Here is a 17,865-nt window from a genome sequence, read left to right on the forward strand (position 1 = left end):
GTAAAGCCGAGGGGAATGGGCGACCGTGAAAGAGGGGAGAAAGGAGCTTCCACACGCAGGTGTGGGGAGGAGGTGGGGTTCCCCAGGCGATTGAAACTGAATGGCGGAGAACCTTGCTTAGAGGTGTGGCTTCACAGCAGTGCGGCATGCACTGCCGTGAAGTCACACTTCAAGGTGAAATTTGCATATCATCCGCATTTACACTTTACTGTTAAATTGTTTGAAATTTTGGTGCAGATTATGCGCGTAAAAATATAATCCGTTTTACTGGTGAAAACACATCTTTTGGAACCAGCGTTCAGTGCATCGCCAAACCGCGATCATATGATACGTTTCCAGCTGCTAGATCCCATTTAAACCAGGAAAGGTCTGCGGAACGCACGATCGAGAGCAGAAGGTGCCAGCAATGGCAGCTTCCCCGCAGTGTTTTCCTGCCTGTATCACATGAAAATGGCACCATGGCACCTACAGATCTCTTCGTAGGTCGTTGTAGGTCGCCATTCACAGCTATCGCAGCTAACCCATTGCGTTAAGCGTCCTCACCGGTCTGTTTCACAGCGCATGCGGTGTAGGAAGCTTACTGCACCCTTTTAGGGGGGTGCACTGCTATTGAAGTAATGTTCATGATGTTTTCATCAATATTAATGAAACTTTGCAGTCTTATTGAGATTTTTGTGCCGATTTTAAATATGGTATTATTTTTGTTGTAGGTCAATTAGTTCTACGATAATTAACATTTTATTTCCATTGTTTAAGACCACAATAGAAAATAAATAGCACAATAAAAATTATTTGTAAGGCATGTTTAGATAGCATGAAGAGTAAGGAATGAAGGATAGCAAGCACTTTTCTTAGTCTGATTATTAATAGATATTTCACACCCCATTGAATACAAGTTCACAAAATCTGGCAACCATGTGGCAGGAAATGTAGCAAAATAATTCATTTACGAAGTGAAAATAAAAAAATTTGCTTGCTGTACATTAGGCTCTGTTCTACAAAAAAAAATGTTAGTTCTATCTGTTCTTGGTGTTCAGATATCGAGGCCTGAATATTACATGGAGCCCAAAATTCATGTTTTGAGAAAAGTACAAAAAACAAAGTGTTATATATGAGGGGACATTGCATTTAGAACAACCATATTTGATATTCACTCTAGACACATGAAACTTTCAGGACGTGTCCAATATTGTGTGCTGCTTACAAATATGCAATTAGATTTTTTCTGAGGTCAATAAGAAGAAAAGTTGTTTCGATTCTTCTTCTGTTAAGAATTTGGGATGTGATGTACAAAAATGTACTGCAACAAGACGGCCAAAATTAAGCAGGTATGTTCCTGGGTGTTCAAATACTGCAAGTTAGCATTTGGGTGTTTGTATCTGTACTTTAGCCAGATGTGAACTCTTGTTGGTGATTTCTACAGGATTTCAAAATAATTTCAGTGTCCTCTAAGAAGTAAGATATAGTGCTCGCCAAACAAACTGCACCACAACGACCAAGCTCTCTTTTGCTAATTGTGTCGCAACACCCAGTGCGGCTAGCACGCCCTATGCCTAAATCGCTTGAAATGCTGTGCAGACTGTCAAACAAAATTTCTCACCTTGGCGTGATCGAATAGCACAGAAGTGCCGTGTCAAAGTGCAGCAGGGATGCAAAAATAGGCCGAGAGCCCAAGAGGCCAGAATTACATATAAAAAAAAAAAAGACAAACGGGATGCCGAACAGGCGAAAACTCGCATGCGCTGCTGGCCTCGCTTGCTTCGGAGGCGTGTCTGGTGCATGGCGCATACATCTGGCGCACGTCTGGCGTGTCATTTGCTTGTCGCTAGGCGATGCAAGACAAATAAGCCGCAAAAGACAACCTCATTTATACGCTTAGCTTTTTAGTTTTGCATTGCTTTTGGTGCGGTTCGGCACTCGTTTGTTGTGGCAGTTCAAAACTTGTGCGTCCCCGCGTCGAATACGCTGTCCAGCAACACAGGTCTTTCTTACCACTGCGCATAGCTGCACATAAGCAGAAGCGCACTATTGTACTCCGCTGATGTCTCTCTACAGTGGCAGACCGCCCGGGCTGGGCGTGGCCTCTGAGATTGCATTGACATCGGTGCATTCACGGAGGCCACAAGCCGTCACGGTGAAGTTCGCCTGCCTCCTTCATGGAGGAAGGAAAATGATAGAAGAGAGTATTATACCACAATGCGATTGAAGCCCAACTTGTTGGCCGAGCACGTGATCGCACATCAAAGTGCGCGGTTGGTTTTCGTGTTCCCGCTCTGCAGGCAGAGCCACGGCAGGGCAGCTGAACAAATGCGTACCGAATAAAAACTGCTGGCATAGCTACTGGGAACCAAACGTCTTGGCAAATCTTGATTCTTGCTCCACAATCTCGATGCAAGAGGTCACATGTTGGGCCGTCATTGTGGCTTCACGGAGCATTCGCTTGCGAAGCCTGGCTGTGTGACGTAATGCCCCCTCCTATATTTTTCCTTCCTCCATGGCCTCCTTGACCACAGTGGCACACTGTGTTGAGTGCCTCATGCTGCTTGACCACGACGAGCCAAGTGGAAGGCGGAAGCGAAAGACCATCACATTGTAACAGTCGGGGCCTAAGGAGTTATGTGTTCTTTTATTAAAATTTAATCACACATGTGGTCGTGTAACGGTCCCATGTACCACGAAGCGGTCTTCTTATTTCCGTATTTGGGATTGTGCACTGCACTGGTCATATAGTATTGCAATAAATTGACCCACCATGGTTGTTTAGTCACCTCGGTGTTGCACTGCTAAGCACGAAGTCGCAGGATCAAATCCCGGCCACGGCGGCCGCATTTCGACGGGGCTAAATGCAAAAGCACTGTGTATTGAGATTTAGGTGGACCTTAAGGAACCCCAGGTGGTCGAAATTAAAGGGGTTGAGACACCAAATCTTGAGGCTATAAAAACTCTGTTGTAGGCTGCTTCTGTATGCGAGGACACCCACAACAAGGTATTGGACGCTGCAAGCATTTGAAAGTAATTTTAATTCAGCTCGAAAATGTCATTAAACGCTCCGTCTCGTGGTCGAGACCCATTGCTAGCGCGGCTACTATGACCTGCCAATGGAGGAACGAAAATATTGACGCCGTAGCACTAGCACAAGAACGCGACGTATGATGAGCAGTGATGCAGCGATGAAATGCCGATTAAGAAGCTGGCTGAACCGAGCGACCGAGCATAGTCTCCACTATGACCGAGCTACAGGCATATAGAAATCCTTTCTCGATTCTACAGGCTTCTAGAACACTGTAACCGAGCTAACCCTGGCCCCTGGCTAACTGAGACATGCACAGCGCTGTCGCGAAGAACAGTTGACTTAGCATCTGCGAGTCGCATAGTTCGGCAGTTGGGAGCGGTCTCTCGTTCGCTTGGCGCTTCTCAACGTGTAAAGGCCCGTCTACGTTACCGGCACGGCAACTCGCCGCATGCCGTTTGCCGTTTGCGGGCCGCCGTGCGACGGCGGTTTTGCTCGCAAATGGCAAGATTTCCTTGCTGTAGAGGGGATGAGATCCGGTACCCATTTGCGTGGCAGCCGTACGGCAAAGTGGCCAATCAGCGACCGAGGAGCGGTCACGCTGGCACCGATGGCAGCCTCACCGCCGCTGATCGCTCGGTGGCGCCGATATCGTCGCTAGGCCTCCTCCGGTTCACTTCAAAGCTGAAGCTGACGACGCTTCGGAATGAATCACCGATGCTCACAAGCCTCAATATTTTCTTACCGTTGTTGTTGCTCTTCACAATAATTATAATAGTGACATGCACTTCGAGTCGCCAGTTGTTTACCTCTGCTGGCGGAGCATGCGTATGCATGAGCAGACGGCGCTGCATAGTTGTACGTCACTATTTCCTGTGACCTACGTGACCAAGTCATGTTGCGTTTCCTCTCCTACGACGTCATAGCGTCACCTGGAGCCCAGAAACCGAAATCGTTAGGTATAATAATGCTATTATTAAATTATTTATTGGATATAAATGAATCCCACGGTGTGTATCATGTTTTCTGAAGCAGTATGCAACGCTTGAATCAGAGAATGTGGGAGCGAAAATTTCCATGTCTCCACCCCTTTAATCAGGAGTCCCCCACTTTGGTGTGCCTCATAATCAGATCGTGGTTTTGGCACGTAAAACCCCATAATTTAATTTTCTTTATTGCAATAACTTGCAATAATGGATGTAATGAAGTATTTTCAGACCTCCTTTCAATTTTGTTGTAACGAGCTTCGAGTGTATAGAAAGCTTGATAGGCAGGTTTTGCAGACTTTTCCATGACATCCTTTAACCTTGTAGGTGAGTGCCTTGACGACTGTGATTGGCGGCACCTTCTACCCGTATGATGGAGAGCTGACCTTTGTGGGCAAGGTGATGGCCCAACTTCCCATGGACGTCTGCCTCAGCAAGATGATCCTGTTTGGGTTCGTCTTTGGCGTGATGGATGACTGCATCATCATGGGTGTGTGTGGATTCGATTATCGATTCGAATGTATCGTATTTACTAGTGTCTAATGTGTCCCTGTATGCAACGTGCGCAGAGCTTAAATATAATATGCACCCCATCTCGTATCGCCTGTAGCCCCCCATCCCATTTTCGCTGTCTAGAACATGAAACCTGTAGAATTTACCTTCACAAAATGTCTATCTATATACGTTTTATGGCCATCCTTGTCACTGTCAGACAAACTTTGTTGTGGCTTGTGGTTCACTTGGTATTTTCATGTGGTCCACTGTGATTGGTGTCTTCTGCATTTTTTTGAACAACCCAGCAACCATCACGAATGGGATGATGGCCCGTGCCTCAACTAACACTTTGCTAGCGCGTCCAATGACTGGCATAAGTCTCTGGAAGAACAAAACATGCAATACTGCTCCATTTTCGTTAGCTTAGCACATAAAATCAGTTATTTGAATAAGCTTTTGATATAAAAGCAGCCTGTTGTCGCCAACCTAAGCAAAAAATTTTTGTCCCCATCATGCGACAAATGCCCTGACGCTGCTTAAGATGGTGTACTGTTGCCAATGCCTCAGATGAGGTTTTGGATTCCCCCCTATACAACTGCAACATGCAAGTAATCTTCAGACACCTTCTTTTTTTATCTTTTTTTATTTAGGTACAGTTAGCAAGCATCAAATGCAATATCTCAAACTTGCCAGATTTTAGTGTAGCTTCAGCTTACCTTTTAGTTACTCAGATTTTGTCTTCCAGTTTATTATATTTTTCCTTTTTCTGCTTTTTCTCATGTGCAGCGGCTTGCCTCTCAATCCAGTCCATGTTTTCGAGGCCCTTCCAGAAAATGCTTGAAGCATACAAGTAAGTATTCGTGCACATACAGACTGACATAACCATGTGCGCACACACACACACATGCAAGTTTCTTGAGCCCCATCACACATGTATTATCACCTAATGTTTACAAAAACTTTGTGCTTCGAAACTTTGATGCTGGAAGGTGTGTGCCGATTATTGGAAAAAAGACTGATCAAACTCTGCACAAGCCTTGCGCGATGCAAGTTGCACCTTCGTATGCGCAATGACATGAAAGGGAAAAATGTTCATCTACCCAGCTGTGGCATGAAGCTACAAAGGAAGCCCAAGCAGCTTTTTTAGAAAAGGGCTTCGCAGCTGAAGGAAAACTGCTCCTGCGCTTTTCCTGGGCGAAGCTTTCTTTCTGAGAAACTCGTATTGGATCTCCTTTGTAGTTTCGCGTTAGTCTGTTGCCCTATCGTTCCATGTGTTATCCCGTGTAGTTTTTTTTTTTTTCATGCCTTGGGTACTCTGGTGACGTCCTTGGCGTTTGTATGCAGTAGACCTCTGTTAATTCAATTCCAGTTAGATTTTTTTTTTGGTTAATTCAATTACTACCAAAGGTCTCGGCAGGCGCATATGTGTTTCGACAAGAACCTAAAATTGATCTTAGCCGGATGATTCGAATTTAACCAGTTGGCATGCATATGCCTGATTCCTATGGTGACCCCAGTAGTGACCTTTTTACTGGCAGCATCTGCCTTGGCAGAGCTTAGGGGACAGTGATTACCGTATTTACTTGATTGTAATGTGAGTGCTTTTAATGATTTTCTTTGCTTGAACGCAACCCTTGTGTTACATTCTGATAACGGCAAAATTCACAATTTTAAAACAAGTATCTTAAATTCTGCTGTTTTTAGCGTTACGTTGCCAACTTGCACCTTCATCTCTTGAATCAATCCATAGACAAGTCGACCGCAGTCATAAGTTGTTTTTGTTGGAATCGACGCCATTTTCGATGTACTTGTGACTCGTGTTACGGTTACGGCGCTCCGGTACCCTGTGGTCTTTTGCACTTTGACTCCGCTCATTCGGGAAGTTGGAGTTGAAGTTATTCAGGAGTTGAAACCACTGATAATGGGCTATCAATGGGCATAGGCGCAGACAGGAAAGTGTTAAACCTCTATATTCATTCACTTCGCGGAACAAGTTTTCATTACTAGCGAAGAAAAGGATAGCCAAGCTTCCCTCGTCTTTAATTTCATGCCGAAATATAAGTGCCATCAGCAGCCTGCCTTGAACATCGAAACTGTTGTGGAAATTCTCAAGTTGGGCTTGACTTTTTGTCTGTCCTCCTCCTAGATCTCGCATGGCATGGGCCGAGGGATCGTTCAGCGACTGCTTGGCCATGCTGAAGGCCTACAAGGTATGACTGTGCTTGCGTGGGCATCAAATGTGTGGTTGGACTTGTTCAGCTGCATCATACTTTTTGGGGGCAGACAGAAAGTGTGCATGTGGATATCTGACACCCAGTGTACAATTTCATTCGAGGCTGTCAAAAGCCTCAAGGCGGCGGGAGTCTCAATCAGTACGGACGCCGCAAACCAGCTTTGGGTGAGCACACTGAGGCGAGCTCTCATCTGATGAGGGCTGTGGAAGCAGCAAGACAATTTTATAAAATCATATTGTAAAAATTCTTGCATTACTCTGCATAGCAGTGCTTGTATAGTTTGAGACTTCATTCAGTAGCCATAAGTCTGGATCGGGTGAGGCCCGCACCCTGTAAAAGTATTCTGAAGAAAAATGCAAGTGCAGGCCTTGCATTACCAAATCCAGTAGATCTTGTATTTTAAAGCTTTTTGACACCACTTTTATGATATTTTATTTGTCTGTGTGTGTGTGTGTTTTGCTTTGTTTTCCCACTTCTGGCAATTGAAGGCCAACTGCAACAGAATTTCATTTTCCCTAAGGTTGTCATAAATGAGTAACACATACTATTGAAGCAGTCTCGGCAGAGGTGCTGCATTGGTAATTGTCTAATTTTCTTACCGGAACCTTTGAAGTAACACCTAAGAAGACCTAGCACCTGGCAGTTAGTGGTTATGATCAGGGTTCGTAAGCTTCCTTGAAATCCTTGAAAACTGTTGAATTTGGAAAAAGGAGATTGAAGGACCCTTGGAAATAAGAATGAATGTGCTTCTTGGACTCCTTGAAAACTGGGGTTGGGGGCGACTTGAACATTGTACTCTAACAGAATCCGCATAGAGGCTATGCCATGGGCACTGTGAATCGGGAAACAGTCCCAGCTTATTTTCTTTCGGAAGTGTCGCTAAACGATTGCGATGTGGCATGTCCACAGCCATCAAAGACAGGCTTGTGTTAGCGTTGCCATCGTGGAGCAAGATGGACAGATCAAGCGACCAAGCTGTGCTACCAGTTTGCTGTTTTGCTGGTTGGTTCAAACTGCAGCTATCATGGCTCTGTTTTCGTACCTTGGCTCTTTAGAAATGCCTGGAGAAGAGCAGTTTTCAACCATTTGTCATTGACATGATAAGTATCTTTGGCTTAAGTTAAACAATACTAACCACCATGTGAGAAGGCGATCAACATCATTACATTGGAAAAGTTAACTTAGAAAAGCGACCTGAAGAGCTTAAAGCATGTGTTCAACTCGGCATCCGCTTAGCTACGAGAAATTGCAGCTAAGAAGATGTCACTATTTTTCAGCGCATGTGTATGAGTAAGATTTGTTTCCCCCCTTAGAATAACTTCCGTTGGCATCCGCGGAATCCTTGAATTGTCCTTGCATTTTGAGTCAGATGCAGCTGCAGTCTCCGCCAAATTTAAAAAATCACGCCACAGAGCTGTGCATTCTGATTTGTCTGTCACTTCTGGTGAGCAGTAATGGTGACCTTTTTTTTTTTCCAGTTTTGATATCAAAATGCTTACTTTTGGAAGCTTTCCGTGATGCATCCGTACATATTTCAAATGTAAAATTTTGAGCAGAGGTTGGTCTATGTCAGTGATATCTGGAACTGACCTCTTCACTTAGTCCGAGGTTTTCACATTGCAGTTGGTCTTTATTGGGTGTAGTATTCACAATTAAATTATTGCATTGCACCTTCACATCCACCCCTCCCGTCTCCCACGCTCGCAGGTGTGGCAGAACATGCGCCTGCAGGGCGTGTTCTCCAGACGCGATGGCCTAAATGAGCGCGAGTGGGCAACACGCAACTTCCTCCAGCTTAAGCGCCTCCTCGAGGTGGAGCAGCTGGTCCGGGAGATCCAGATGCGGCTGACCAAGTTCAACATCCACTACCTCGACCGCCCCAACCGGCCCCCGCTCGACCCTGACCAGCACCTCGTCATCCTCCGGGTGGGCTTCCTTACGGACACGCTACATTCAGCTGGTCGTCTTTGAGGTGCTGCGCTGCGGCCGTGCACTGTGCATTTAGCTTTAGCCGGTCGAAATCAAAAGTTCGGAGCACGTTGGGCTGGTCCTTTCAGAGTGCCATACTCAGGTTGAGTGTTTGGAGGTGCTTTCACCTCGAAAAAATCGTCATCACCCTCATCATATGGCGAGCTTTCTCACCGTATCGACATACTTGTGCCCCTCTCTCCCATCTCCCTTCCACCCCTCCAAAACATGACAGCACTGACAACCACCCTCAACAACACCCATTGGGGAGCTGTTGGCACGGTAGACTCGTGTTTCAGAGGGGTGGAAGATAGACAGGAGGTACGCAAGTATGCCGATGCAGCTGGAAAGCTGGGCACGGGCAGTGGCATGGTATGTTTCTGGACTTAAACTTAGTTTGCGGGCTTCCCCGGCACGCCTCCTGTGCACAGATGGTGATCGGCGGCGCATTCTACCCCAACTACTTCTACCAAGAGGACCTGGACGAGATGACCTGCTGTCGGGGCCTGATGACGGACCCCCTGTGCACGGTCATGGTGCACGGCATCCCGCAGAACCAGGGGGTGCTGTACGACCATGCCCTGCGCTCCTTGCTTGCACCCTGCAGCAGCCGCATGAAGATAGTCTTCGAGGAGTCGCGTGCCGCCATCGAGTTCCTGCAGAAGGAGCGCCGCGACGGCGTTTTGCCCGCGGTGTACACGGCCGTCAAGATGCGCCAGCTGCGCCTGCCCCTCGAGCTGGCCCTGTTCCGGCCCGAGGACGCCAAGGAGAAGCTGGAGCGGCTGCAGAGGCTGCGCAGCCTGGAGAGCAGCGACGGCAACGGCGATGGCGAGAAGCGGCTCAAGTCCAACCGGTGGGTGGTGCGGTGATTGCATGCATAGGCTGTAAGAACAAGGCACCAACAAACGAGGCATGCAGAACCGGACAGGCGCCAGCGGTACTCGCAACAACCATTTAGTGAAGAAAATGCGTACATACTGCGTTTATTCGTGCGAGGGCTGCATTTTATGTTCTCTTCCCTTTTCGCGGGGGATGGCTCTTGCATGAGTTGGGCATACTGTACTACAGTTGAGCCCGGATATATCAAACTCGAAGGTGATCACAAAATAGCTCGACATGGATGTGTAACTAAAAATTTTATATACACATATCTGAAACCTTGGCAGGCTTTAGCCAATTTTTGTGAGATCAATAAAAGCAATCGTGAATTTATGTGTTTGCTTCTCCAAGGCTGTGTCATTCATGCAAAAGTTTACTCGAGTAAGTTTTTGCACACTAGTGGAGTCACGCATGCTTCAAGGTGGCCTGCCGATCGCAGCGCTAACTCTAAAAGCCCACGTTGCCCGAACGGGAGACTGCGGGGCACCTTGCACCCATTGAACTGCCTTCTGTGCATTTTTGGTCAAGATAAAAGAAAAGGAAGTCCTCCGCATGAATTTGTTTTCTTTCTCCCCCCCCTCCCCTTTCCAAGCAATGCCAAAGTTATTGTTGAGGGATGATGTAGCGTGTTTCTTTTGCAGCTTGATCGTGGTGCCCCGCATGGATACCCTCAAGAAAGTCCCTCTGCCACCAGCGAGTCAGATAACAGTCAACATGTACTGTACTCACGTGAGCACTGCTTTTTACCTTCTTTCTTTCTTCTTTTTTTTCTTTTGCCATGGCAGTGTTTGGAAACTCATCGGCCCTCCTGCTCCTTAATGTCGACCGCATGACATTGGCTACTTTTCAAAACCTTGAAGATCTCCTGCGCTGTGTTAATGAAACACCCTCCACACTTACAAACCTTCTAAGGGTGTTGCTCTATGCGGTGATCCTCCTGCAGATCATAGCCACGTCTCGATACCTTGGCATCGGTTCTGTTAACTGCAGCGGGCCCACGAGTTGTGCAGCTCAGAACTAAAAAAAAAAAATGTGGGTGGAAAGAAACTGCCATTTCTTGTGGCGCCTTTTGTCAGCCCCAGAGCTTATCCTTCCCGAATGAGGAGGTCTGCTGCTTCTACAGCGGTGCCTGAAATGTTTGCCACATTACTAGGACACGCCTTGGCAAAAGACGATACCCTTGAGAGCATAGAACAGTGCATCTTAACAGGCATTTATTAACCGAAGGTTCGGAGAAGACGATTTAAGTTTCCAGCTCGCAACAGGCGCTCGACCTACTCCAGTGCTTTTATCTTATCTTCACTGACATTGAACTGAATAACTGCATATTTCTACAACTGTTTTGGCCTGTTGTGGTCTGAAACGGTGATAGTGCCACTACAGTCGCCACGACAACTGAAAACTTTGCACAAAGTTTTCGTGCCACTGAGTCGCGCTTACTTGTCCACCACCTTTCTCTGTACTATATTGATCTGCGAGTTGACGACTCCAGTCGAGTTTGTGTTCGTATGGTCCGTATGCTGTCCACAAAGATAGATAGAAAGGGACAAGAAAAAAAAAGAGTAATTGGTTGCAACCGAGTGTCACAGCACCATTGAGCATGTCTTATGCTCGTTGTGGCGTTTGGCAGGTGGTGGACTGTGGCCACTTCTACGCCCGATACTCGGACCAGTCATCCCAGCTTGTGGAGCAACACATGAACCAGATAATCAACCACAACTCTGGCAAGAACTTAAAAGTGAGTGTGTGTGTGTGTGTGTGTGAGTGCGCGTTCGTGCGTGCGTGTGTGCGCGCGCGCGTGTGTGCGTGTGCGTGCACATTTCTTTTTTTTTCTTTGTGCAAGAACATGCATTGTCAAGAGGCAGTGCATGCATACCGCATTTTTCTTTGTGTAACCTGCACCCCTAATTAAAGCTTCCTGGAAAGAAAAAAAGGAATCCATATATAACCCCCGGAAAAAATTGCATCCTTGTCTAATCTCTCCAACATCTCCATTCGTGCGTGTACGACTTGTCAATGTTGAATCTTTGGCTCACGGCTCTGATTCTCCCCCCCCCCCCCCCTCTCTTTGACGCTGATAACGCTGGAGTCACAGTGGACATGATTGTGGACTAATCAGCCACATGACAGAGCATGACAGCGTTGACGGAGCAGCCCTCGCATGCGCAATGGTGACCAAACACCACAGAGCCGAAAATCTGAACTGTGATTTGGTTCTCCACCAAATCACGAATTGCTTGACGTGGACTGAGGGACCACTGCAAGAACAGACAAACAAACACAATATAGTGACCCATAAAGACGAGGAGAATAGGCGATCATGGAGGGGAGGAGGAAGGAGCTCCAACATGCAGCTGGGGGAGGGGGAGAGGGGGTTGCCTAGAAAATAAGGAAACTGAATGGTGGTGAATCTTGCCTTGAGATATGGCTTCACGGCAGCGCGGCACACGCTGCCGTGAAACCGCACTTGAAGGTGAAATTCGCATGTAATCCCATCTCGACGTTTCTGTTACATTTCTTAAAACTTTTGGTGCTGGTTATACGCACAAAAATACAGATGTGCATACATAGACAAAACCTTGCTGATAGAGGTTGCGTATTGCTGTATGCTAAACCACTCCCTCACTGCCATTTCTTTCTTGCAGAAGCTTACTGTGTACAGTAAACTCCATTAACCCGTTTGAGGGTCAAAAACAAATATACGGCAGTGCTCTCTGTATGTTTGAAAAATCTGCCAATTTTTCAACTCTTTGTTGCCCAGCAAGTGCTGTCATCCTGTGTGGATACAAGGATTCTCTCTTTTCTTTTTTTTTTTTTTTTTGTGACAGGCAGTTGCTAACATCGCGAGCACAGTTTTGGTTTCACATTCGATTTTAAAAGCACAGTTTATTTTTGGGCCAATTTCCCAGGAGAAACAGCGCATGTTAAAATGTAGTGCATATAGCATAAATCAGTATCAGTTGCCAGGACTGTTCAGAAGTGTGCAGAGCTTTTTGTTGTCAAAAAACATTGAAACATCGCTTTAACAATATTTTCAACATAACTTAATGCTATGCACTGAGTTTCCAGATTCTAAGCTGTGCCATGTGCATGAATCTATGAAGCATGTGCTATTCTACTGCCGTCAGTACACGGAGGATTGATAGTGGTTGACTGGTGCTCTTGCCCATCTCGACAGACAGCTGTTGTCAAGGGGTGTTATGTGCATGTCTTGTCAGTTCATTTTATCACGATTACAGCACACACCGCTGATAGCGTTAGTTGTCGGAGTTGCGAATTTTCGGACTATAAGGGACGGCGCATTAAGTAAAACCTCATTAATTTGGGTTTCACGGGACCAAATATAATGCCCAAATTAACTGAATGTCTGATTATCGAGGATATCAAGAAAGCAATAAACAAATGCTTACTACGTCAACACGCATTTATATACTAAATGAATGAGCAAATCCTGTTGCTATTCTGTACAAAAGTTGTGCAGAAGCTGCAATTCTCGTCATCTCGTGACTGATTGGCTCTCGCAGCGGCAAAGGCCTCACGACTTGCTTGAAAGCGCGGCTGCGGTGCGTGCCTTCATTTGCGCTTTTCACTACCACGCTCACATCCCTATCATTTCTTTTGCCAGTGAGCTGGTCGCAAACCGATCGTCCGTCCATCAGGATGTAGCCATTGCTCTTCATCCTAAGCATTGCAACAAGTCAAAATGAAACTACTGTTTGCTGCAACCGCTGTGGACAAAACAGCAGTGGCTATTGACACAATCATGGTGGCAACTACGCAGTTATGAAGGCACGCATCTGACACGCCACCGAGTCAAAACAAAACTAATGTTTGCTATAACCATTGCAGACGAAACTGCAGTCGCTGTCGACACGATCGTGGATGGTGATCTTGCAGTTCTAAAGGCACGTGGAGACACGCTCATGACTATGGCGATGACTTTCTGCTGATGACTATGACAATGTAGACTTCACCGCTTCGTTTTGATTCAACGCTAGCGCCGTTTTTGTTGTTACGTTGCACTTTGCGCACGCCGAGCGTACGCCTAGAATGAGACAGTTGCGATGTCCACGGCAAGGAATGCAGAAAACAAACAAGAAAAGAAGAAGCATTGCGCATTGGAGGCGACATGGAGCATCCTTTCTGTCAGTAGTTTTCTCGGCATCAGCATTTTCTTTGTGCACGTCATTCTTATCATATGGTGCTTCGGGGGTGCGTGGCCGCGAAATCTATAGAAAATAGCAACAGCGCCAGCTTATAGCCAAGAACGATGTTTTCGTGGATAGCTCACATGGTGTTAACTTATGAACTGATGGGCTGATGGTAGGGGTGTGCAAACATGTGAAAAGTTAGGATATTATTGATTATATTTTTAGTCTTTGCATTCAATTTGAAAAATGTATGTTCGAGAACATTCGAATATTCGGTTGGATAGGAATGTTCGAATCAGATGGAATACATTGCTGGCTGAGCAGGAGCAGACACGTTTCTTAGCATTTGTTTCTATCTGATCTAAGAATACTGGGGCGATGTTGTGCTGAATTTTGTGATAATTTAGTGCTGCTAGCGAAATTTCCCTTGTAAAGCACACTTAGCCACTAAACGTCTAAACTGTGCTGCGGAAAAGCCAGCCTCTCAGCAGCAAGGAGCACAGACTTGTTGACACTGTGGGTGCACTTTATTTATCTATTTATTTATTTATTTATTTATTTATTTATTTATTTATTTATTTGCAGCGCTCTTCTCTCTTATCTCACCCCAATTCTGAGCTTATTGTTTGGCAAGTGCGATAAGTGACGAATGGCACAGGGTCAAATGCCTCCGGGTTTACGGACATTTGTATTCGAGGCAGCTTGGCCGCACTGTTCGGTCACAATATGCGACCTGGCATCTCCTGCGTGCAACACCAGGTCTGCGCATGTCCGTGATCCCATCGTAGCGCACACCCACCGCCGAACAGGAAGCGCGTGTGCATCCTCTGCAGAGACAAAGCCTGTCCTCCACCCATTCCCGCTGAGAAGCTGTGTATTTAAACATGTGTTTTTCTCAACAGAGACATCGTTTGCGCAGGCATTTCATGCGGTATAATAAGGCACAGGCTGGTGAGGACGGCTAGTGGAAATTACTATATTTTCCAAGTTAACGTGAGCCAAATACACACTGTTTTAGTGTAACCGCCTACTGGTCGTTTTTTAGCATTGACAATGCAATTGAAATGTTCCAGTATAACAAATGAACAGAACTTGCTAATAAATGCATGTGCATATCGTTATTCAACATTTTATTCGATATATGAAGCTAAGTATTCGATTCGTATTCGAGAATTTTTATATTCACGCGCCCCTAGGCTATCACTATAACGACCTTTCAGAATAACGAATGATTTCCAGCAGTCCTGTGTGATTAATTATATCAAGATTTGACTGTATGATTGCACAGTTTGATGGTTACTTCCGTGCAGCCCCTGACGACCGAGCCAGCCCCCGATATGCTGGTGCTCGCACCATACCGGGGAGCCTACTTCCGGGCGAGGATCGAGGAGACACTCACCAACAAATTGGTGAAGGTGAGTGGCCATTTATTTATTTACTTACTTAATATATCTCCCAAGACCAGCATTAGGAAAGGAGGATGCCACTTGAGACTACACAATCTGCACAACAGCTACAATGCACATAATACATGCACAATGCAATACATTAACGATACAGTTGAACCCACTCATAACAATATGCAATTCTCACGAAAATTCCGTTGTTATAACGGGTAATTGTTATAACCAGGTTGCATGAAAAAATTGCAATAAGGAAATGGCAGAACTATTCCATGAAAACTATAATGATGGGGAGCACCTTCCTTCATCCGGCTGCTGATAGCGTTGACTTATTTAACTGTTTACCTCTGCTTCCTGCGTGCTCCGATTGTGTGAAACAAGCCGTGGCTGTCACCATCCGAGAATGGCACTGTTATAACAGATGCTAGGAGGGGTCACGGGCAGCAAGCGATATGCGAGCTCCGCCGAGGCATCACTTTGGGGGCCCCAAGAGGGGTCTTTCAAAAAATGCAAGAAGGTTGCTGTGGCAGCCTGTCAGCTTGAGAAGTACAGACGAAACGCTGAGGCGAGATCGCCACAAGCATTTTGCCACATACTTCTCACCTGCTTGCACGAGAAAACCCCATGTCCGTCAGCCTTGCATGCTTTACGCAAACCTTGCCGACATCCTTCTTTAAGGCATCCAGTGCTCCAGGTAGTGCAGCGGAATGTCCCTCATGAAAAACAAAGCCCCGGAGGGACTGAATATCTGCAGGGCCTCCTGTGAGGACAACTTCGAGGGAGCCTGCCCTACCATGTCATCACTGCCGTTGTCACTGTCGCTGTCAGATGCAAGCACATTCGCGATGAACGCCTCATTAGTTGGAAGCACTTCGTTTCCGAATCTGTAGCAGCGCGCCGCCTTTTCACTGGCAACATCGTGCATTGCCGATGATGAGCAAGGGGATCAGCCATGTTCCGTTTTGGCGGCCAGTCAAATGAGGCTGAGGAACCACTAGGCCAGGAAGGACTTTGGCGCAACGAACAAAGATGAGCACGAGTGGATTAATTAGTTGGCAGAACTGCACAGAATGAGGGGCCAGCAAACAATCTGGAAGCAGCGCCCAGCTGTGTCAGCACAGTTGGTGCATTCCGTTCATGTTTTGAGGGGTGGCACGGCATAGAGATATGGGCACAGCCCGTTTGTGTTTTGAGGGGTGGAAGGGCGACGGCCTCACTGGTGAATGGGCATGGTTGTGGCTTAGCCCGTCTTTACATATGGCGACTGTTCAATTCGAAGAGCAAATTGAATAGGGCGCTACCCAATTCATCATTTGAAAATTTCAAATATTCGCACACGCCTATTTGCAAGGGGCCTCGCACACCCCTATTTGCAAGGGGCCTGGTAAGGGGCTTTTCATGGGGACCTCACTGCAACAGCTGCCCCACAGTAGTGGTATGTCAGAAGGAAGCGAAGTTTTCGACAGAACCCGTGCAATCCGGAAACTAATGCTGGTGTTCGTTGGTTTTGGGAGTGTAAGACATGGCCAGGAGGATGGAACAGCATGGCATGCGTCATTCAGTCAAATATGATGGTGCATCCCACCTGATTTACAGCCTACGGGTAGTAGTTTATGGGATGGCATAGACAGTAACTTGGCAAGCTGTGGACCTATAATTTTTCCTTGCACCTGAGCTTCCAGCATCTTAGACTATCAAGGAATTTTCCTAAAGACATTAGGGGAAATTCCAAAACAGTTAAGGAAATTTGAAAATGCCAACGTAATGGACACCCTGTAAATGGGTTCAGAGCGTGGCGGTAGAATGGGAGAAGTGGCCCAAAAGGCGCCACTTCGCCGATGTGCGCCATGCATTACGCGACGGCTCTCGAGCTCCTGCCGCTTTGCGTAAGTTGACAGCAGGGGTAGTCTGGGCTCACTTCTCCGCTCCACCGTACTTGGAAGTACGTAGCTGGTGGGCATTGTGAGCATTTAAACTGCATTTTTACGTCTATGATTTCTGAGAAAAAGCTTCGCATCGTAATGCCGTACACCTGAAAGGTCTTCAATAACGCCGAATTGTTAACGTTGCTGAAAATGGACCTTTTGCGCAGATTTACACTTGCTGCGTGACTTCAGACGCATTGTTTATTCCTTGCTTATTTGATTGCTATATTTCTTTATTTTGCTGGATACAGAGTGGCTCAGAAAACCATGCAGTGACTAATGTGTCATTGCCAAATGAATCAGTGTTCAAAATGATTATCGTTTTACTATGTTCATGATCGAGTATGGTAGACTCTCTTTAAACAGAACCTCAAGGGACCAGGGAAATTTGTTTTCTTTAACAGGAGTTCCATTTACTGAGAGACACTACAGGGAGCGTTGCATGAATACAAAACCAACAACCATGAGGATGGTGTTCTGTTTAAGGAACAGTTCCAGTTAAGCAACTTCTGTTTACAGTGAAACCTCGTTAAACCGTAGTCGGCTGGAGCTCGGAAAAAGTATGTACTAAAGGGTAGTACTGTTTAACCGAAATAGCATGAGATTGCCCACTTACCTGCCGAAAACAGAACTCGGAGAGAGTGAGATGAAAGGGGAAAAAAACATGCAGTATTTATTCACTTCGCACGACATAAGTGTTATTTTCGTTTGATGCCGCGGCGGCCTAGCACGACGACAGCAGCCTCAAACTTACTCAAGCTGCGTGCCAGCTTCTCAGTCAGCCCCCCTCCTCTCGGCAAACACTCGCACGGCA

At 46.3% G+C, this 17,865-nt stretch overlaps 1 protein-coding gene across 5 annotated transcripts in view; it reads left to right on the top strand.

The window, feature by feature from the left end:
- Positions 1 to 17,865, top strand: part of spn-E (spindle E) — a 93,786-nt gene that overhangs the window by 45,222 nt on the left and 30,699 nt on the right. For all 5 annotated transcript variants that reach the window (XM_050181072.3, XM_055072467.2, XM_055072468.2 and 2 more), the window contains 8 exons: positions 4,324 to 4,486; positions 5,278 to 5,341; positions 6,638 to 6,701; positions 8,433 to 8,651; positions 9,125 to 9,546; positions 10,214 to 10,301; positions 11,203 to 11,310; positions 15,034 to 15,138. In XM_050181072.3, coding sequence (XP_050037029.1) covers positions 4,324 to 4,486; positions 5,278 to 5,341; positions 6,638 to 6,701; positions 8,433 to 8,651; positions 9,125 to 9,546; positions 10,214 to 10,301; positions 11,203 to 11,310; positions 15,034 to 15,138 — 1,233 coding nt within the window. The remainder of the gene's footprint in view (positions 1 to 4,323; positions 4,487 to 5,277; positions 5,342 to 6,637; positions 6,702 to 8,432; positions 8,652 to 9,124; positions 9,547 to 10,213; positions 10,302 to 11,202; positions 11,311 to 15,033; positions 15,139 to 17,865) is intronic.

This window comes from Dermacentor andersoni, chromosome 7 (genome assembly GCF_023375885.2).
Source record: "Dermacentor andersoni chromosome 7, qqDerAnde1_hic_scaffold, whole genome shotgun sequence".
Taxonomy (NCBI): domain Eukaryota; kingdom Metazoa; phylum Arthropoda; class Arachnida; order Ixodida; family Ixodidae; genus Dermacentor; species Dermacentor andersoni.